The following is a 21,962-nucleotide window of genomic DNA, read 5'->3' as shown; positions in this document are numbered from 1 at the left end:
CTCATTATGGGAATGTCTCTTGTGTGACCTTATCAGAAGCTCAAATGCCTTTATGCCAGCTACGTGATGCCCAGACAGTGGGATAGCTCAGTAGGTAGAGTGTTCGCCCCATGACCGGAAAGTTGGGGGTTCAAATCCACCAAACGGCTACCCTGAGGTACCCTTGAGCAAGTTACCGTCTCTGCACACTGCTCCCGGGCGCTGGATTGGTATCTGCTCACTGCTTCTTCTCGTTTTTAACAGAAGAGTGGAAAGACACCTGTGCTATTGGGTGCTAGCATACAAGCAGTAGCAATACTGTCCTGTGGCTAATGTTGGTGTTAAGTAGCAATACTTTCACCCTGGGAAGTAGCAATCTTTTCCCAAAGCAAAGTAGCAACAGTTTGCTAATAAAGGTACCAGTAGCTTTATCATCAGGTAGCAATACCCTTCGGCGCTAACGGTTTCTCACATTAGGTAGCAATACCTGTAGAAAAGTACTTTTCACCCCATGCTAGCTGAGGAATAGCAATATTCTCTGGACTTTAGTGAGTTGTAGAGCTCGCTAACGTTCACAACTCTCTAGCTAACCATGGCTATGACTGACAACAAAGTTGCAAAACTTTGTCATTGCAGCAAGTAGATTTCTGCCTGGGATACACACCCCGTGTGTGCGGCATGCTTTGGCTTATCACATGCACGGGCTACCATGACATCCATACACAACTGTATCCAATGCGCGGCTTTCACACGCAAACTACTCCGCCGCAGGCTAGCTCGCCAGGCTAACCTGTCGGGTGGCGACCCTTTGCTGTGTGAGGCTGCTGCGGCGCAAGGAGAAATTGAAATGCCCAATGATTTGGCCGCAACACCAGGCCCGAGCTGGGCAGATGCAGACCCTCACCCCATCGTCACTGCTTTCCCGTCACTGGAGACACATGGAATATGTGAGTTTTTCCCCCATGCTTGAGTCACCCTGGATTGGAGATGCTAACGAGGACAAAGATGAGTCAGGCGACACGGAGCTCCTGCTGTCTGACGATGAGGAGGAAGAGTCCAACTCCTTGGCTAGCATCAGCTTGGTTGAAAAGCCCTCGGCTACTGGTGAGGTTGAAAAATCTGCACTGCCGTCTCCCCTGGACATGCAGGACATGTGCAAGCAAGCAGCTGCTAGGCTCAACATCCCGTGGCACGGCGTGCAAACCGAGGTTGTAAAATCTCGTTTTGATGGTGAGAAATATCCAAAGGCAAAAAAGACGGGGAAGTATGTGTTGCCCATTTCCCCGGAGCTACTTGATGAGATAGAAGGGATGGGGAAAGAAAAGACATACAGCGAAAAACACCCCATCAGAATCAGAAAGGGTTTTATTGCCAAATGTTGAGCAGGTTTACAACATTAGGAAATTGCTGCGGTGCTTAGTGCAAACATACTGTCATATAATGCTTAAATAGACATAAAAATAAGAATTAAAAGTGCTAAGTAGATAGATATATACATGAGTGCAGGTGGTGATCAGTGCCAAACATGGAATGATGCAGTGAACACAGTGTAGGGTCATGTGTTAGTGGTGGGAACAGTCAAATGGTTATTGTTCATGAGTCCAACAGCAGAGGGGAGGAAACTGTTCTTATGGCGAGAGGTTCTGGTGCGAATGGACCGGAGCCTCCTGCCTGAGGGGAGCAGGTCAAACAGACTGTGTCCAGGGTGAGAAGGGTCAGCTGTGATCCGAGCTGCACGCCCCAGTGTCCTGGAGGTGTACAGGTCCTGCAGAGATGGGAGACTGCAGCCAATCACCTTCTCAGCAGAGCGCACAACACGCTGCAGTCTCTGTTTGTCCCTGATAGTGGCTCCAGCGTACCACACGGTGATGGAGGAGGTGAGGATGGACTCGATGATTGCGGTGTAGAATTGCATCATCGTCCGTGTTGGCAGGTTGAATTTCTTCAGCTGCCTCAGGAAGTACATCCTCTGCTGGGCTTTCTTAATGACGGAGGTGATGGTGGGCTCCCACTTCAGGTCCTGGGTGATGGTGGTACCCAGGAAGCGGAATGAGTCCACAGAGGTGATGAGGGTGTCAGTCAGGATGATGGGGGGGAGTGGGGCTGTGTGCTTCCTGAAGTCCACAATAATCTCCACTGTCTTCTGGGCATTCAGCACCAGGTTGTTGTGGCTGCACCAGGACACCAGACGTTCAACCTCCCTCCTGTAGGGAGGTGGGGAGCTCCCTTTTGGTTTATGAGAGGATGGAGTCAAATGCCACAAGTGGAACTGTTAATATTGAGCCATCTTCACCTGAAGACATCTCTGTCCTCATCACCCCATCCCTCCTCTCCAAGACAGACCGCTTCCAGTCTAGCCTTACAGATAAGTGCTACAAGGCAGCGGCTCTGTGGGTAAGAGCCCACAACGCCGCCTCTATGCTAACGTCTTACCAAGCCAAGCTAGAAAAGGACATGACAGCTAAATCAGATACCACAGTGTGGGAAGAAATCTGCGTCATAACTGACCACGTCCTCCGCCTCCACAAGGTAGCTATACAGGCTGCTGGGAGAGCCATGGGTCTCATGATTATCCAGGAGCCGATACTCTGGCTCGGGCTCACCAACCTGCCGACTAAGAAAAAAGAGGAGCTCCTCGACACCCCTGTTGCCCCTCAAGGACTCTTCGGCGCGGCTGTTATATCATTGCAGAAGACATGTGAGGAGAAAAAGAGAGGTGACAAGGCTCTTCTCTAGGGCCTTGGGCCGCTGTGCCTCTACCCAGGTCCAGAGCAAGTTCAATGGGACATGTTCCACACAGAATGCAGAACCCGGGCCGGCGTTCCTGTCACTGGACCCTTCAGAGGGAACAGCAAAGGATTGCAGTGTTGTTTCACAAGCACGTCTCTCATGCATTCTGGATTAAACTGCGATAATGCAGACGTGCCCGTTACCTCCGTCACAGGTGAGGAAGGTGACAGCACACCGGGATGGCGAATGTTGGCAACCACAATAGGGCAGCCTGCGTGAGCTTTGAGATCACCTGGTCTGCTGTGTTGTTGTTGTCAGAACATGAAAAACTGTTTCTCTTCATATAAAGCAAATTGTACATTTGCAGTATATATTTTTATTGTTCAAAAACCATATTGTAAATGCTGACATACGCTATGCTGGAGTTTTCATACAAATTATTTTACGCTGCTCTGCTCGTGATGAGCTGCACTCAGCAGGTGCTGTCTGATTTGTTACACTTCACCAGCTTTAACAGCCAGAAAGCTCCGCGCGTCTGGCTGCGTTCTCCTATTTCTGAGGATGATTCAGACAATAAAGCTGAACATTACAGCTTGTAAAAATGTTTCAGAGGTGCAAAAATACAGAAACTGATTGTTTACGGTAAGGGAGTGTGTTGAATGTCCCACTGACTCCAGCATGATCCATGAATGTGTGTCTCCTCTTAATTTTTGACTCCTTAGTTCTCGATCTCTGCATGTATTTGAGGTTTTTTAGTTCTTGGGTTCTTGGTAATTTTTGTCTTGTTTTGTTTTAGTTTCACAGTAATAAATTAGTTTCAAGATTTATTTTTTAATAGGCTCGCATGTTGCACATTAGGTTTTCCCTTGCTTGACTGCCTTTCTGTCTATCTCTTGATTTTTTTTTCTGCCCCCTTTTTAGCAAATCTGTTTTCAGTAAGAGCTTGGATATCACAAACGCTAACTGCAGCAAGGAGGAAAGGTATTGGATTTCTGAGTTTCTGTGTTGTTGTCTGTGTTATTTTCTTCCCACTCGTCTCTTTGGTTTTTCTTATTGCTTGCGAAAGTTCGTCACACCTTTGTCTTTCACTTTTAGATGTAGCATGTGGTTCATCATAGAAAAAGTTTATTTACTTTTTGTTATGAAAATCTGTCTTTATTTTTTTTTAAAGCACGAAAAGTGTGGCCACTCAAACATTTGTGATTTCTTTTGCATCATTTTTACATTAATTGATCATCTAAAAAACCCACATTGTGACCAAAGCAACACCACAACAAGAAGCCGTTCTCTTTACTAACAAATCACTTCAGACGCTCAATAAAAATACGACATTAAGAAAAACAAAAACATCCCCAAAAAGAAACACAATCAACATTTCTAACAGCTAATGTCAATAATATTTTACTTTCTGGACAAAGATGGAGAAAGTCTTATTTTGTTATTAGTGGATTGAAATCTCTGGCGACAGGCGAGCATCATTCCTCTCAGCACCGTCGTTGGCTCACTTTTTTACTAGCTTTGAACTGAAGGAACAGAAAACTGAAGATTTTGAAGAATGATATTTATGTAATGAGTTTGGGTCTCTGGAGTGTGACATCACACATAAATGCATTGGTCCAAATAAAGGTAAGGTAGTGACTCGGTGTTACTGCCTTTGACAACATATTTTTCTGATATTTTAATAAATAAAAATCAATTTTTGTGTTTGGGTAAATGCAACCCTACTTCAAAAAACAGGTTACAAATATTTTCATTACAATCCTGGTGAATAAGTCTAAAATCTTTTTGGTGGATCCCAAAGCAAAATCTGAACCAGCACGTTTACCTTTTCTGTCCAGTACAATGTTTTTGTCTAAATGCTGTAGTCAGTTTTCAGCTTTCTTCTTATATGTTCTGACTTCTTTTCATTTTAGGGCCACTGTAGGTGCCCCTGATTTACTGTAAATGGATCCGTCTGTGTGAAGAGTGCCTGGACAACAACAACTTTTACATGATGTTAGAATTGTAGGGACAGACTACAGAAGGCTCTGGTGTCCATCAGTGCATAATCAGACAAAATGGTCACGCTGTTATCAGAAGCCTATATCAGTGTGAGCAGAGTATTCTGTTCACACTGAAATCTGAAAAATGGCACATGATGAGTAGGGGTGCAATGATACTCGTATGGATATTGAACCGTTCGATACAGTGCTTTCGGTTCGGTACGCATATGTATCGAACAATACAAAATTTTTAATTTATTTTATTTATTTAACTTTTCTTCTGACGATGCTGTCTGTGTTGAGAGCTCAGTGGATCTGCGTTCGACTTATCCGCCTAGGCTGCACTGTCGAGCACAGATCCACTGAGCGCAGCGCAAGCTAGCGAGACAGAAGTTCAGCTGTTGCAACATAGCAAATTGAACCTCCCCCACCCTCATTCAGATCTGGCCTTTGGAACTATTTTGGTCTTCATGTGACGTATGACCCTGAAGGTAAGCGCGTCATGGACAAAAGTAAAACAGCATGTCGGATGTGCCACGCAATGCGAAAATTACATGGGTGGGAACTAGTGCATTAGCGCAGTTAGCTTGTTAACGTGTTGACGCTGTCCAGCCCCACGCATGGGGCGATCCGCGGTAGCTCGTTAACGGAGATTTGCCGTGTTGTGGCGTTAACGTCATTTCAACGAGATTAACGCTGACAGCACTAGTGGGAACACAACGAATATGACTGCACATTTACTCCGACATCATCCTAGTGCAAAGACAAGTGGAAGCAGACAAAAACAACAAGCACGCATGCTACAGACTTTACCCGAGTCATTTAGACAGCCGTTAGCACATGATTCTCCTTATGGGGACCTGATATGTTTAATATGCTGCTGAGAATATACCCCAGAAGAAGCGTATAGTATAGCTTTTATTTTGGAAAGAGCCATTTCTCTGTAATAAACTCTCTTTTCCAAAGATGAGGGATTTCTCCATCAGATATTTATCTTTTTATTACTTTGTCGTTTCAGCAACATTAAATGTAAAAACTGTACTTTTGAGTTAAATTATATATTTATAATTTAATAAATGACAAAATAAAAAAGCATGAACATTTTTTTGTATCGGAAAAATATCGAACCGTGACACCAAAGTATCGAACCGAACCGAACCGTGAATTTTGTGTATCGTTGCACCCCTAATGATGAGTTTTGCACTCCCTTCCTTTTTGGTGTTGCTCCCTCAGCCGCTGAGAGGCAAACACAATTTTTAGGTCAACTTCCTGCCTCCGTGTCTAACACCCCCTCCTCCCCTCCTAACATCTTCACTCCATATCGTGTGTGTGTGTGTGTGTGTGTGTGTGTGTGTGTGTGTGTGTGTGTGTGAAGGAAGTACTGGCAAACAAACAAACTTTTTTGCACTTTGCTGGTGTGTTTTTCCAATGATGCATGGGGAGGGTTGTGTATAATGATTTGTGGATCCTCCCTGTGCGGCTGACCTTGCAGGGGGAACACGAGTTTGTCTGTGGATTTGTGGCCTTAATGGAGATTAGCATAAATTAATTGCTTTGAATGCAGATGGAGCATAAACAGGAGATGAAAATGAGGTTCACAGTCCCACTGAACAGCTTTTTATCTTGCTCGTCATCTAACTGGGAATATCCGTAAAATGAAGCTTGTTGTGCCCACGAACAAACATCACCAGCAACAAACCAGGAATCCATTTTCCCGTTTCAGAGATGAGCTAGCGTTAGCATCCTGGGTTTGTCCTGGATGGGCGCCACCGTTGATGAATTGCGTGTTACAAAAGAGCTCCTCTCCCCGTCGCCATGATTTAACGTAACATCAGCGTGTGCTTCCTCAGCATGAGGACGCAGAGCAGATAGAATATGTGTGATTCTGCAATATTATACTCTGTGGGACTGTATCACAGCGGTACTAGAGACAATAATGGAAAACAAAGAGCTTTTAAAATCATGAGGTAGTTGATACAATTAGCAGATTTTCAAAAAGTCTTCCAACTTCTCACGTAATGATTTCTTAACTTCAATTATTTATTTGTTTTTGCTCTTCGGTTATTTTAAATAATTTTGATGGTCCAGTTTTTGGGTTGAAAAACAAACATCATGAATGAACTTTGATTTCATCATTTCTTTAAAACTCTTTAAAACTATAAATGTTAGTTTTTTGGCTACTGGTATATTTTTTTGCATAACCAGAAGCGCCATATTTGGATAAAAGGGTAAAGTGCAAAAATGATCAACTAATTCTAAGAAGCTTAGGATTCAGAAAGAGCACTGGTGCAGTGCACAGACACACACATCTGCTAATTAGTTCAAATTGATATAATTTCACTCACCAAAACAAACATCGTCGATGATCTGTACCATTTAGTAAGTCATTGTTTGTCAGGTGTTTTCATTAAAAAATTGCCTGAAAGGTACTGACGGCACAAACAGGAGAGAGGCACAGTTCAGTGGCTCCAATTAGATGCAAAGATGAGGCCTATCAGAAAGTGTGAAACAACCCATAGGTAGTTGGCTACCAGGCTTTAAATATACTCTGTAATGCTGTTAAGTTAAGCATTTTAAAACGAGACTCTGAGAGAGACCTTTGTTTAATTCATTTGGAAATAATATCAGTTTTTAGTTGCAGTTTACTGGTAGGAAACATAAGCAGTGATCACATTTAACGAGGTGCGTCTATATATTTAAATTAATGATAGCTGCTTCAATTGAAAGATTAGAAGTGGTATTAGTAACACAGGCTCACCATCAGGTGTTTGATGTTCGTCTGTACGTCTTAAATACGTAAATCATCAGCATGTTTAAGTCAGACTAATTCATCATGTCATTAAAAAAAGAAGATTAATGTAGCCTGTTTTCTATTTCAAAAATACAAAAAATCTAGATGATGAATCGAGTAGCACAGCAGCAGTTACGTAGATGTTTTATTTCACTCACAGCTAAATTCAATTAAAGTAGAATGTCGAGTTCAGATGTAAAAATACTGTTTATAAAAGCTTTACACAAGCAGAAGAAGCTAATTGATTTCTAACAACTTGCTAATATTTGTTTTAGAAGTTTCTTCAGCTGCATCGCTGTAGAGACGCTAAAGCAGCTAAAGAGAGAACATTTCAACATCGGCACAACGGATTTTAAATATTATTTAAATAATATTATTATTATAATATTATGGTTATAATGAAAATAGTAATAATAATGAAGAAACCAAGGGGCAGTGTCATAGCTGTGAGCTCCAAATACTGCTTCGTGTGATGACAGCACATCTGCAAAATCTAATTTGCGGTTGGCAATGTCATTCCTCCTTTATGAGAATTTTATTTATTTATTTTCTTATTTTTGTGTGTGTGTCTGTGTTTCTATCAGTCTGTCTGTGTCTTCAAGCATTTTTAATTATGATGTACTGTTTTCATTTTTCACTGCCAACAAAGCCAAATCGTCTATGGGCAATTAAATCCCAAAGTCTTCAAAGACGTCAGCAGGCCTGATTGGTGAAAGTGGTGCGCATGGCGTACGGGCAAAAGCAAGGGGGGGGGATGAAAAGTTAATGACACGTAAATGAAAAATGGAAACACTCATAAAAAGAAGAAAAGAGAAACCATGGTAATGAATTTTGCAGTAGCTCTCTGGTTCGGTGTGTGTGTGTGTGTGTGTGTGTGTGTGTGTGTGTGTGTGTGTGTGTGTGTGTGTGTGTGTGTGTGTGTGTGTTGTAACACTGACTGAGCTGCTCTGAAAGCTTATCTGAACTTTGGTTAAGGACATGAATTACTGAAGCCTTAAGTTGTCCTGTCACACCATAACTTTCCCAGCTAGTTGTATTAGCCACACAAAAGCTAAGATCCTTCAGAATCAATGGAAGTGAAAACCTCCACTAACCACTTCCACTGTAACTAACCATTTACGGCCAGCTTAGCAGCCTCTTACTACCGTATATGTAATGGTCATTGCGCTAAATCAAATTGAAAAAGAAGAACCCAAAGATGGGAGGCGAGCTGTCAGTGAAGTCTGTGGATAGAAATCATGAGAATGGAGCAGAAAAGTCCAAAAAATCACAAAAAAATTACTTAGTCAGGATATTTTGGATAAGCGGAAGAAGATGGATGGATTTCCACCATAGACCACATTTCCATCAGGGCTATATTATAGGAATATATTATATTAAAGGTAGCACCTTAACTCCAGTGATCAGGAGAAAAGGCTGCACTGTGGAACAGACCAGCTCTTTGAGTTGTAATGCAGTCAACACCAGAGATTTTGGAAACTGTAAAGCACTTTATTTTGTACACATTCATCTTTTGCAGGGGAAGCTGAGGATATAGAAATGTGGAAGATGAATGTTGTCTGGATGAAACAATGAATGATTTTAACATTTTCAAAAAGAAAAAAGAAACTTGCTGAGGTCCAGAACTCATGGTAGCTGTAAAAAAGCATGCTAGCTTAATGGTGCTTATTGTGACTGTGGCCTGGGGGGGGGGGGGGAACAGCCTCGCTGACAAATAATGAAGAGTTCTTGCCCAGTTTTGAATTTTTAGTCCAGTGCCCCACGAGGGCAGCTCAAGACGTTTGGTTTGGAGAGCTTACAGATGTTGATAAGAGGAAAGGTTTCAGCAGGATGGAGACAATAAAATGTATTTGTAGAAGGGAAAAAAGGAAGAGCTACACAGAAAGGCTCAGCTCCTTTGGATGAAGTGTGTGTGTACATGTCTAGGCATCGTTGTGAGGACAGAAAATTGGCATGCTACTATACTTGTGGGGACCAACAGTCACTTATGGGGACAAAGTGCCGTCCCCACGAGTTTGAAGACATTTTTGAGGCTCAAAATGTGGTTTTAGTGTCAGGGTTACAGTTAGGTTATGGTTAGGTTTAGGCTTAGGGTCAGCAGCTAGGAAAGCATTATGTCAATGAGAGGTCCTCACCAAGATATGAAAACGTGTGTGTGTGTGTGTGTGTGTGTGTGTGTGTGTGTGTGTGTGTGTGTGTGTGTGTGTGTGTGTGTGTGTGTGTGTGTGTGTGTGTGTGTGTGTGTGCGCGCGCGCGTTGCTTTGTACATTGTGGTATTGTGCATCATGCACACTGTCCACTTTGTGAATACTGATTTTACCGTGTGTGTGTGTGTGTGTAGGTCACGGTCAATCAGTGGAGCGTCCTCTGGTCTGTCCACCAGTCCTCTCAGCAGTCCCAGGGTAAGTAAACGTCCCTTCCATGCAGTGATTGGTTCCCCACAAGCACCTTGCTGGCTGACTGGCTCTGCTGGCATATTGTTACGCTCATACACACATACTTGTTCACATTTCCCTCCCATTGCCTCCCATCAGCAGCTCACATTGTGGACTTCATCATAAGCCTGTTTGACGTACAGCACAGTTTAAATGAGCGAAACGAGTGAGTTGTATATCATGTCAGGGCAGGTGAAGAAAGAAGAACTCTGCAGTGAAGCCAATCTGGAAATGTTAAACTAACTAAAGCATGAAAAGGCCAAAGCTGACTATATACAACTAACAAAGTCCATCTGAGAGCCATTTGTAGTTCTCTCATTGTAGCCTGCTGAAGATTTAGAAGACTTAGTTTAGTTTTATTGAAAAAGTAAAAGCAGAAGGAAAAAACATGTCAGTAATTTTCTAACAGCTGGTCAGTGTGGGCTTCAACTAACATTAGCAGGAGGAACTCGAGTAAATTTCAAGTTCTGCACATATGATATTAGAGTATCTGTCATAAAAATCCACACAAAGCGCTCACTGTAACGACAAAACAAATCACTAACAATGGGAACCATAAAAAAAGAGTCCTCTGGTAAAATAACAGTACAGCTGCGGTAATTAGTCAATTAATTTATGTACTGATCGAAGTTTAATAGCTTAATAATTTGAGTTTTCAGGGAAAAATGTTTTTAAAAAGTATCTATCGAGTCTTCCATTGTAGTAAATGAAGTGTTCTGGCCTTTTTTTCAGTCATATGTCATAAACGCTCATCACGTTGTTCCTAATGACCCACTAGAATACGCCAGCAGCCTCATCGCTACGAGGATAAATTAGTGTTTGCCTGTTGATTGAATTAAATTTTTTTTTGTGTGTTTGGGTTCCGGCTGGTCACCCAAACAATCAAATGCTTTTTGCATTTTGTCCTTTCTTTCCAATGAACCACTAACACCTATGCCAGCGCCGACGTATGGGCGCTTCTGAATAAACTGTAAATATTGGCTAAAACCAAATATTTGGAAACAAACTAACACGTGTATAATTCACTGCAATAACTTATGTTGAAAAAGTGAATGGTGAAATCGTCAGGGGAAACGTAATAAGACATTTAACAGATGCTATTTGTTGGGTTGATGATGATGTCGCTCCATTATTGATGAATTTACCTTTGTGGAAATATGACTGACAGTTTCCACCAAATTGCTGAAAAACAAATCATAGTCAGTTGGTCATCTGTGGAAAATAAAAGATGCACTTTTTTATCTTATTGTCAGCTTCTTGTTCTTATTCTTTTTATTCTCATTGTTATTCACAGCAGGCTGATCTGATTTAGGATCATTTGAACCCAGTGTGTGCTGCGCTGTACGTCACACAGAGCTTTAGATGAAGCGGGACCAGATCCATCTATGAGCGCAGACCAAACTGAGATCTGGCGATTAATATCCATGAAGAACAGATTCTAATGACGTGGCAAATTAGTGGAAGAACACCTCTGTCGGTCTCTGAGAAAACCCTGCTGCAGAGTCAAAGCAGGGAGGAGAAGTGTGTGAATCAGTTCACAGCCTCCAGGTGTTGCTTTGCTGTTTCCTTAAAGTCATTAATTTTTACTAACTAACGCTCAGAAAGAGCACAGGCTGGGTATCGTAACATTTTCTATCCTGTGAGGACGTGCTGAAGTTTTATGTTTTGTCCTTGTGAGCCACACATTGTGATGTGTGACACAGCGAACTAAAGAGGAGATAGATTGTAATCTTTAGCTCCTCTTTCTATAAGTGATGCTGATTCATTCAACAGACCCACCTGAGTTTATTTGCTCAGTCTGTTTCATACATGCTGAAGAGAGGATGCTTTTGAAACTTCCTAAAAAGGTTACTGTTTTAATTACTGATAAGAATCAATGAGTAGCTGTTGAGTCTTCTGATGCATTTCTTTTTTCTGTAATGAGAAAATACTGAATCAGAACTGCAGAACTCTCAGTGTTAAACTCTTACACAGACATGACTGTATTACTTTATGCAGATCAGCTGCACATGCTATTGCAAGAACGGGCTGACAGCTCACCACGGGCTCTGCAGCCTCGCTGTTTTTGATTTGCTGAGGTCTGCTGTGCTGCTGCAGTTTGTTCAGCTGTGGATTCTCACTGCTCTGACCTGTCTTATCAGTGATCTGCTCATTCATCCCACAGTATTGTGCGTCAGCACTGGGCATGCACTCTGGCTGCTTTCCCAGGTGGAGGGTGAAGCTAAATCGGTTAGCTTTCAAGCTGGGTCACTTGCTGGTAATTAGGGATGCACCGATGTATCTCACAGTAGTGGAATTCTGTCAGGTGAAAGCCTTAGTTTCAGGAAGTGCAGCTGATGGTTGGCCCTGATATCAAGAGGCCAAAACATTTAAATAAACTCCAAACCTTCATCTTTTCAGTTAAAAGTTGTTCCTTTCTCCACATTCTGGAGATTTGCTGCAACGTTCCAGCGTGTTTAGTGTGACCACAGACCACAGTGGCGGCGTTTTCACAGGACAGTGAGGGGCTTAGCTTTTAAAGATGTAGACACGCTGCTAGCTTATATGTAGGATAGATAAAGCGTACGATGCTTTATTCTCCGTGTAAACAGTGGTTATAATGCACTAAAGTAATGAGTCCAGGTGAATCTTGGAGAACGAAGGTAAACTGTGATATTGTGTATGCTGTAACACTGCAGAAGCAACACAGTATGAGAATGTGGACAAAGTGACCACGTTGATCTCGGTGCATCCCTTCTGTTAATGCATCATGAATGCTCCACTGCTGCCTCGTGATTGGCTTAATCACTCTGCTAATCGCATGTTCTGTCTTTCTTTCTTTCTTGCACTCTCACCACTTCCTGCCTGCTCCACTTCTCAACCATCTGCCACACTCCTTTTTTATTTCCTGGTGTTTGCTTATTTTTATTTTTGTTGAATGGGAATGAACCTTCATTGGGCGGTGGTGCTTTTTTTATTGGCTGACCCTGCTGTCATCTGTGACGGTGCATGACAATCGCAGCCCATCCGGCGGTTTTTTATCCCACCCCAATCTCCAGACCTATGCCAGTCCCCCAACTGCAGCCCCACCCACTCCCCCGAGGTCCGTCTTAATGGGGTGGGGACCCGTACACATAACTCCTACCAGCCAAAGATGGGCTCGCCCATCATGCACCCCCGCACACAGACCCTCCCTGCTAAGCCCAAAGTATCTGAGAAGCCCCTGCAAACCACCAGGTCCAACCCACTCCCTAACACGGACCAGACTGCCACCACCCCTAAATCTGAGCCCTCCACCCCGAGCCAGCCTCTGGCCCCTTGCATCCCCAACAGCCCCCGGGTGAGGCGCCACCCTCCCCTTACCGTTCCCCCCAAGCTTTCTATCCCTCTCTCCCCGGTGCCTCCGATGTCCCCACTCCGCCGCCACCACCTCCACCCTGACCACAACGCCAAATCTGTCCCCATCACGCAGGTGACTCCCCACCCCTCCCCCAGAGGGAGCCCTCTCCCAACCCCCAAAGGCACCCCAGTGCACACGCCCAAGGACAGCCCGGCTGGCACGCCCAGCCCGACGCCACCGCCCAGCCCTTCCATTGGTGGCATGCCCTGGAGGACGCGCCTCAACTCCATCAAGAACAGCTTCCTCGGCTCACCACGCTTCCACCGCAGGAAAATGCAAGGTATGGTGGAGGAGACAGGTAGGGCTCAGGAAATGAAACCTCATGATTTGGCTTAATCAGATTGAATTTCTTACTCTTATCCATGTGATAATCTACTCAGCAGAGTGTGTTTATGCAATCCATCCTTATAGCTCAGGGGAATAACAAGGACAAATAATCTCTTAATGACTGCGTTTACCTCCAGTTAACCTGACGCCAGCCTAATCGTGAGAATCTGCAGCCTGTGGCCATGTCATAAAGAAGATAACGGCCTCATTACAGAAAGTGGAAAATTTACAAATTTCCCTCATTTTTTCATTAGTTTGGGTAGTTTTCTTACAGCTGCTTTGATGCTGCTGAACCAACCCCCCTCCAGACAAACCGAATTAAGTCATGATGAGGCCCAGTACTCATTTACACTGATGATATCTGCTTAGTAGCGCAAAAAACAAGACACAGAAGTATCTCTCCAAGTGCGGTTTCCATAAGTTATAGAGCCGAATCTAACATTTAGCCTCTGTTTGTGTCTACAGTTCCCACCCAGGAGGATATGTCCAGTCTCACCCCAGACTCCTCGCCAGAGTGAGTACCACAGCAGCAAACACGAATACCTCACCTGTCCATTATGTTTATTTAATAGCAGCACATGTTCATTTCCTCCATCTGTAATTAATAAGCACAAGTGTTTCAAATGTGAACCTGCAGCAGCTACATTATTTTAGCATATTGGGAATCTGAATGGTAGACTTATCCATGTGATAGCATTTTAAGTTAGCAAGCGAACTGCGTTTTTTCAGTTCAGGTCAATTCGATGTTATTCATATAACACCAAATCACAGTACTATAGTGTAAGGTAACGATCCTGCAACAATACAGAGAAAACACAGGAACAAGCTCCCTGTTGTTAAGTAGTTTATTATTTAGCAGTTAGCAGTTTGTCCCTGTTAGCAGGCAGGCTAATGACGGTTATCATAAGTCAGACGACACCAGCTAAAAGTTATTTTAAACTCCAAAACCAAATCTCTTCCAGTCAAACACTCGGCCTTCTCCATGTCACATTCCTGTCGGGCCAAACGGCATTCGCTGGAGAAAACTATTTTTTAATTAAAGTTAGCTGAGTCATTGATAAGCATGTAAGACATTGCCCTTTTTTATTATGTCAGGGAATTCAGTAATGTGCCCATTCTGTGCAGTTATACCATGATTAATAACCAGCCAAGCTGCGTGAGCTGTCCGCTTCCTAGAAAAGCATGTTTGCTGTGAAAGTATCTCCTCAGTCAGAGAGAAGCTCGTGTGTCCCATCAGGTCTGTGTTTTGGGAAAATGCTTCAGTACAAATCTTTCAAAAGCATAATAGCAATTTAAAATTAGGTAAAGTAATCATCTGCACAACTCTACGTTAGTTAGCAGTGGTGATGGAGCTGTCTGTTACAATTATTAGTCAGATATCGGTCTCATTTGTTTGGGTTTCTTTGTAACTGTTACAATCCCACCTCTTTTCTTAGCTAGTTGTTAGTTGTTAATAAAAGATAACCTGGGTATACTGAGTGTGCTTTGTAACGCTGGAACCAAACTTTGAATCTTTTCTGCAGACTGGCTAAGAAGTCATGGTTTGGAAACTTCATCAATCTGGAGAAGGAGGAGCAGATCTTCATAGTCATCAGAGACAAACCTCTCAGCTCCATAAAGGCCGATATTGTGCACGCCTTCCTTTCTGTAAGTCTCCCTCCTCACTCCTCTCTTCTGTTCTTCTAATCCTGTAACATTTCATCATTGATTACATTATGCTCGATTTGAATGATCTATGCTACAATGGAGGCTGTAGCATAGATCAATAACTGTTCTATTGTTGTAGCTTTCTTCCTTAATACAAAAAGTCATCGCTACAACACAGCAGACTGGAAGACCTGACAGAGCATGTTCACATCAGTTTGACCTCAATCTGCCTTTTTTCCTCCCACATCTGAACTTTGTTGATGTCTCTGAAGTCTTATTCTCAGATATCAGAGAAAAAATAAAGACAATAAAATCTTTGTTAGCATTTTTGCGTACATAATTTTACGACCAAAGGCTCTTTTCCTGCCAAGTCTTACAGTCAGTGTTGGAAAGGTTTTTTTTTCATTTTTCTTAAAGAAATCAGCTACATCATGTTGTTCATCATGTTTTTATGTCATGTGTAATTTCCATTGCAAATATTAATCACAGTTAAATTAACAGTGGATGGAGCTGTGATGTCATGTACACGTGCTGCGTTCTCGGGAAGTCCGGACTCCCGTGTGAACTTACAAAGTCCGGACTAGTGAAAACGCGATTACGGACTCGCGTACATGAGTATTTAAAAATGGCCTAACAGTCTGCAGTCTATGAACTAACACCAGCTAACAATGTTAGCTCGGTGGCGAGTAGCCTTCAGTAATAGTAATAAAAATCACACAGCAATAGTACATCGAAGATACTGAAGTTTTGTCCATCCCATTCTTCTTATGAAGTGGTGTCGGAAACGCATTCCTGCCCGTGCACTGCTGCCTCTGGGCCAGCCGCTCTCAGCCATGCAACATATGACTGCATGTTCATCCAACTGAGCTAAACCTGCGCCCGACTGCATTAAATCACCAAAATTAGAGAAGGCATAGAAAGGGGACAGCTTAACATGAAACAGGAAGTGACCCCCGTGTATTCTATTTATTTCAACAAGGTAACTGTATTCTGATTACCACCTATTTAAACAGAAACTGTAACAGAATACAGTTACTCATATTTTGTATTTTAAATACATGACGCCGGTATTCTGTCACTTCCCAACACTACTCACAGTGTATGTGTAAACCTTCAAAATAAAGCACAGATGAAAACCAACATTATGTTCATTATGACTCACGTTGGTACCTGGAAATACTCACTAAGCAAATCAAACAGGAGTAGTAGTGATATTTTTTTCTTCTCACATACACACGTTTGAAAAACATGATGTGTTAACTTATAGATTTTGCATTTTCATCCCAAGTTACAAAGCCTGAAATATAAGGTTAAGGTGCTCCCTCATGAGTGTGATAAAAACCTGCTATAGTCCTGCTTTGTGAGTTTCGCGCTCACAAAGCAGGACCATAGAAGCCCAGCAGTCCAGGAGAAAAATGCAAACGCTCATGTACACCAATCAGCCATGAGATTAAAACCTGACTAATATCGTGACGATCCACGCTGGTCCTCCACAACAGCTCTGTGCAACAGCTTGCTGTCTATTCACGTCTTGGTGTTGGCGTGGTCTCCACCGCTGATGCATCAAAATGTCACCACATGTTAGGGTGTAGCACATCCAACACAGTGTCTCCTTCTGCTCCCGTCTCTTTCTCTTACATCCATGCTGCCATTTTAACTGATGCGCAAGTTGTCTGTGTCTACGTGCCCAGTGCTGCTGACTCAGAAGCACTCCGCTTTTGTTCTTCCACCAACCTCACCCTCCTACCCTCTCCCATCGTGTCTCTCCCCAGATTCCCAGTCTGAGCCACAGCGTCATCTCTCAGACCAGTTTCCGGGCAGAGTACAAGTCCACAGCTGGTCCGACGGTTTTCCAGAAGCCGGTGAAGTTCCAGGTGGACATCACCTACACCGAGAGCACCAGCGCCACAAAGGAGAACGGCATATATTCTGTCACCTTCACCTTGCTCTCAGGTAAACCACATACATCACAACACATAGAAAACCATGGAAACAACACTGTGCATCGAGGCATGCAGACTTGGTCAGGATGACCTGCTGAAGTTCAAATCGAGTATCAGAATGGGGCAAAAGGGGATTTTAAGCATGGCATGATTCTCTAGAGTTTACAGAGAACAGTCTAGAAAAGGAGAAAATATCCAGTGAGCAGCAGTTTACTGGGTGATAATCCCAGTCAGAGGAACAGCCAGACGGAGCTGACAGCAAAGCCAGCAGTAACTCAAATAACTACTCATGGCAACCAGCGTATGCTGAAGAGCTTAATAATTTTACATGGGGTGCTGCAGCATTCAGAGGGTGGAGTCAGAATTGCATGTAAACAGCAAGAATGCATGACTCCATCCTACCTTAGTACCAGTTATTATTGCCACAGCTCAGATCATCTCAGACTGCTTTCTTGAACATGGCAAGGAGTTCAGTCTACCCCTCTGGGGTCCTTTTGTTAGATCTTTGGGGGAGCGAGAGATTGGTGTCATAGATCTGAGGAATGTTTCCAGCACCTTGGTGAATCTGTGACAGTCCTGAGGGCCAAAGGAGGTCCAACCCAGCTGTAGCAAGGTGTACCTAAAAAAGTGTCTGGTGAATGAGTGTAGGTCAGGTGTGTCCAACTCCAGTGTGTCGGAACAAGGATGCATCTAAAAGCTGCAGGACGGTAGCTCTGGAGGACTTGGAGTCGGACACCGCTGCTATATTAAACAGGAACAAATATGCACATTTCTACTTTGGAGAACTCGTTGGGACGCCTCAGCAACCCGAACAGGGACTGTTTTCTTCTTTCCTGTGACACTGAACACCGTACGGTGCTTTTCAGTGACTGTTCTGCTCATCTACACAACCTACAACCATTTGGAGTAACTTACTGCATGTTTATGTATGTGTTACTCACACACCAGGGAAAGCTCATTACCTGAAGCTAAACCTGCGATCTATATCACACGCAGGTAACACAGGTTACCCTCAAGAGGTTTAGCAGTCTCTTACAGTGGAGCGATCTGGTGTGTACGTTGGGCCTAAACAGGAAAAGGAGCCACTGCATGAAACTTGAATAAACAGATCCACAGTGCTGTGCATACAACATCAGTAACGAGTTCAGAGAGATCCCTGGGATGTTCCTGAACATGGCCACATCATCAATGTTTCAACTCCCCACAAAGCATAAGATATCTGCCAGATCTGCATCCCTTACCTAGGTGCAGGTTCATCCACTGACTTTTAAACCTTACTTTAAACATCTGTGTTATTTTGTCAGCTACTATAATGTGTAAGGACTGTCAAGGCATTGGTTATTTTCTGCTTCATTCAAAGGGAGGTTTAACCCTGTAAGGTCCCAGCTACAGCCATGAGCCATAACCCTACATATAGGGAAAGTAAACAGAACTTTTGTGGAAACAGTGTCAATTTAGTATGTTTTGGATGTTTAAATCAAACCAAAATGACAAAATGATTGTTTATGGTATAGGGTTAAAGTCAGGGTGATGAATTAGTTATTTTTCATATAAAAATTTTATAAATCTGTGTTTAAATGTCTGTGATTTGTTGTGGTCATACTTGGATATCAGAAGGTTGTCTTCCCTTTGAATTTTAAGATGATTTCACTTAAATACTTTATTGATACTCAAAGTTTTTATTATCTCACAAAAAAAGCCCGGATTAGAAAAACAAAATCTAAAACTGATACATACAAACCCACTGAGTTTTTTTAAATTAATCATCTCATATCTGCAGCTCCAACACTAAGATATAATGCAACAGTGTCAAATCATAAATGGGTACTATAATGAATGATTAAAGTCATTATATAATGATTTAAAATGAAGCTACAGTTTCTGTAGTGTAACGTTATTAAATATACTAAATATATCTATTCAGGTATGTTGATCTGTATGTTTAGAAGCTTAAGGCAGGAGGAGCAGTCACACCTGCCCTGCCAGGTGACAGTGGGACCATCCACTCCCTCATGGTAATTCTGAGGATTTACATATCAGGATAAATTAAAATCATCTAGTCTTTAGCAGGTCTTAAAATTGGGTAGATACAGCCTCAATTGAACTTCAAAACTTGACATAATGTGTCTTTATTTAACAAACACTAAGCCAAAATACAGAAGCAGTCCTGTGAAAAATGAAGTTTAGCAGCTATTTGCTAATAATAAAATTAGCATTAGCTGCCACCTGTATAAAAGCAGGAGTTTTGGTAGTTCAGGTAAATGTTAGCACAATGCCAAACATGGATCTTAGAATAACTTTGCTGTTGCTGTCCATCAATCTGGAGAAGGCCTTCTCCAAACAGTTTGACCCCATCATTCTACACAACCTTAAGAGAGCCGTGCATCGGTGAATGCATAGGAACCACAACAAACTGAGACAACGCTCCAAACAAGCCAGTGTGAGAGACTGATAAAGTCCTACAGACAATAGTTCAGATTACTGCTGCTCATTATACTGAATCATGGGTTCCACTTAGTAGAAAGCCAAAAGGAAACAGAACAGCCATCAGAGATTTGCCTGTGGTATCAGGTGATGTGGGCTTACATCTGACTGCTGACTGAGCTCAACCCGTGGACTGCTAGTGCTAACACTAAATTAATTCAGTGGGAAACACACAATATTGAAATTATGCTTACGAAAACCACTCTTGCACCCCTAGGATTGCTTTTTTTAAGTACTCCTTGCAGACCTGTGGCTACAGTGTCAAGTCTGGATTATAACAAGGACCCGGTTTCTCAACAGGCCCTAGCCGACGCTTCAAGCGTGTGGTGGAGACCATCCAGGCCCAGTTGCTCAGTTCCAACGACCAGCCTGGCATCCAGCCACAGATATCCGGTAAGTGGAGTCCTTCGCCACTCGTCCTCGACCACGCCTACAAACCCCCACCCTCCACGCCCCCACAACCTCCCTCCCTCCTCGCATCACAGCACAGCCACACCTGCGGCCGACCTCGGCTCAGCTTAGCCCGGCGCACTGCTTTTAGCACACGGCATTTCCACGTGCATGTCCCTGCCACATACCATGGCGTGCACGTCAACACACTAGCACACACAAACAGTCTACATGGCAGTGTTATGTACTGAGATGTATATGTACATTCACAGGACTGATTACAGCCACTAAGAAGTGTTTCTCAAACTGTAAATAATTCAACATAGACGAGCAGCTTGGCTCTGACCTCACACTTGACTCAGCAGAAACACGCTCACACACACACACACACACACACACAAGCAAACTGTAGGTTCGGCTAATGGATGTTTAGAACTGTTCATTTGTGGATTAGCTGCTTGTGCATGCAGCATTTTCGTCTGCAAGAAGGAGAAAAGTACATTTGACTGATTAGTGTCAATAACACGCTGGAACAATCCCACAATTCTTTCAAACTTTTGATGTGATTGGGACGTTTGCCATTATTTTGGGGGCTGCCTATATATAGATGGAAACATTAGGGAAAAAAATATGGAAGAAAAGAAAGTCTGTGTTCTCCAGCTGTCCATGTTAGTTTTGTTTGTCAGTGTGGTATTCTGGTGGTCTTCCTCTTGTTTTATCTGTGGTTATTTACTTGATAATGGTCCCCTCTTGTGGTGAAGCAGAGAAATTACAACCTGACCTTAGCGTCACACACAGGAGCACTGACACGTAAAAGTAGTCACTCTAAGTTTTGAAATGGATGATTCTGCCAAACAGCCAGTCACGATCATTACTAGTGATATTGTGGAAGATGTCCACCTGCAGAAATCGCACACTCAGCTTAAAGGACCCACTATCAACAGTTACTGCCACAGATGGGAACTGCTATCACGCACTGTATGCACAGCCTCAGCCTCAGTCGCTTCCACCATTATTTAGATGTGCCAATGAGCCACATCTCTCTCTCTCTTTCTGATCTCTCTGTCTCTCTCCCTTTGGCCTGCCTCTCCATGTCACCCAGCTTCTGTCATCCACAGCTTCCTCTAAAGCCTCGTGGATGATTTGAATGGCTCGCATGCTGAATGAAAGCCCAGAACCATGCACATTCACACACACACACACACACACGCAGTTTTGCAAACTGGCCTCTTTACTGGGGAAAGCCAGCATTTTCATACTGTGTCGCGTTTCTCACGAATGTGTCTTGATGGTTCTGGGTGAGCTGCCATTCACACACACACTCACACACGTGACTGTCTGGTACTAAAATGAACGCATGCTCTACAGTGTATGTCGAACAAACATGTATGTGATATGGTGTGTGTTGATCTCTGTGCAGCAGGACTCAGAAGAAGGCAAATCTGCATGTGTTTGATAAAATGTGCTAAACCCCTGACAGCTGTAAAGACGTCAGTCTTCTGGCCTTCTGTGTGTATTTGTATATGTGCAAGGTTGTGGAAGGTGAATGTAACGAAATGTCAGCCATGTGAATGTTCAGCTTATTTCTCACTTTCTTGCTAATAAACAGCTACAGAGGAGCAAGTTCCTCCCCGTGGTTGTTTAGTTTGGCCCCACAGTTGTGATGATGATGATTAGGGCTGGGTATCGTCACTGATTTCTAGAATCGATTCAATTCCGATTCACAAGGGCCCGAATTGATTCGATCCACGATTCGATTCAATTTTGAATCGGGGAAATTTTGCCTCACACAGTCAGAAATATTATAATTCTGATCACTTATCAGTACGTATCGATATTTTTATATATATAAAAAGAAAGCTGACACTTGTGAGA

General features: G+C 43.0%; 1 protein-coding gene across 13 annotated transcripts in view; it reads left to right on the top strand.

Annotated features, from left to right (window-relative positions):
* LOC134624793 (serine/threonine-protein kinase BRSK2-like) overlaps positions 1 to 21,962 on the top strand; it is a 150,183-nt gene that overhangs the window by 117,559 nt on the left and 10,662 nt on the right. For 5 of the 13 annotated variants that reach the window (XM_063469859.1, XM_063469868.1, XM_063469904.1 and 2 more), the window contains exons 13-19: positions 3,631 to 3,690; positions 9,824 to 9,884; positions 12,919 to 13,576; positions 14,089 to 14,137; positions 15,147 to 15,270; positions 17,043 to 17,223; positions 19,998 to 20,090. In XM_063469859.1, the coding sequence (XP_063325929.1) occupies positions 3,631 to 3,690; positions 9,824 to 9,884; positions 12,919 to 13,576; positions 14,089 to 14,137; positions 15,147 to 15,270; positions 17,043 to 17,223; positions 19,998 to 20,090 (1,226 nt within the window). The remainder of the gene's footprint in view (positions 1 to 3,630; positions 3,691 to 9,823; positions 9,885 to 12,918; positions 13,577 to 14,088; positions 14,138 to 15,146; positions 15,271 to 17,042; positions 17,224 to 19,997; positions 20,091 to 21,962) is intronic. The other 8 variants (XM_063469925.1, XM_063469933.1, XM_063469943.1 and 5 more) reach the window with 3 other exon arrangements.

Source organism: Pelmatolapia mariae, linkage group LG1, assembly GCF_036321145.2.
Source record: "Pelmatolapia mariae isolate MD_Pm_ZW linkage group LG1, Pm_UMD_F_2, whole genome shotgun sequence".
NCBI lineage: Eukaryota > Metazoa > Chordata > Actinopteri > Cichliformes > Cichlidae > Pelmatolapia > Pelmatolapia mariae.
This window is presented reverse-complemented; position numbering and strand designations above follow the sequence as displayed.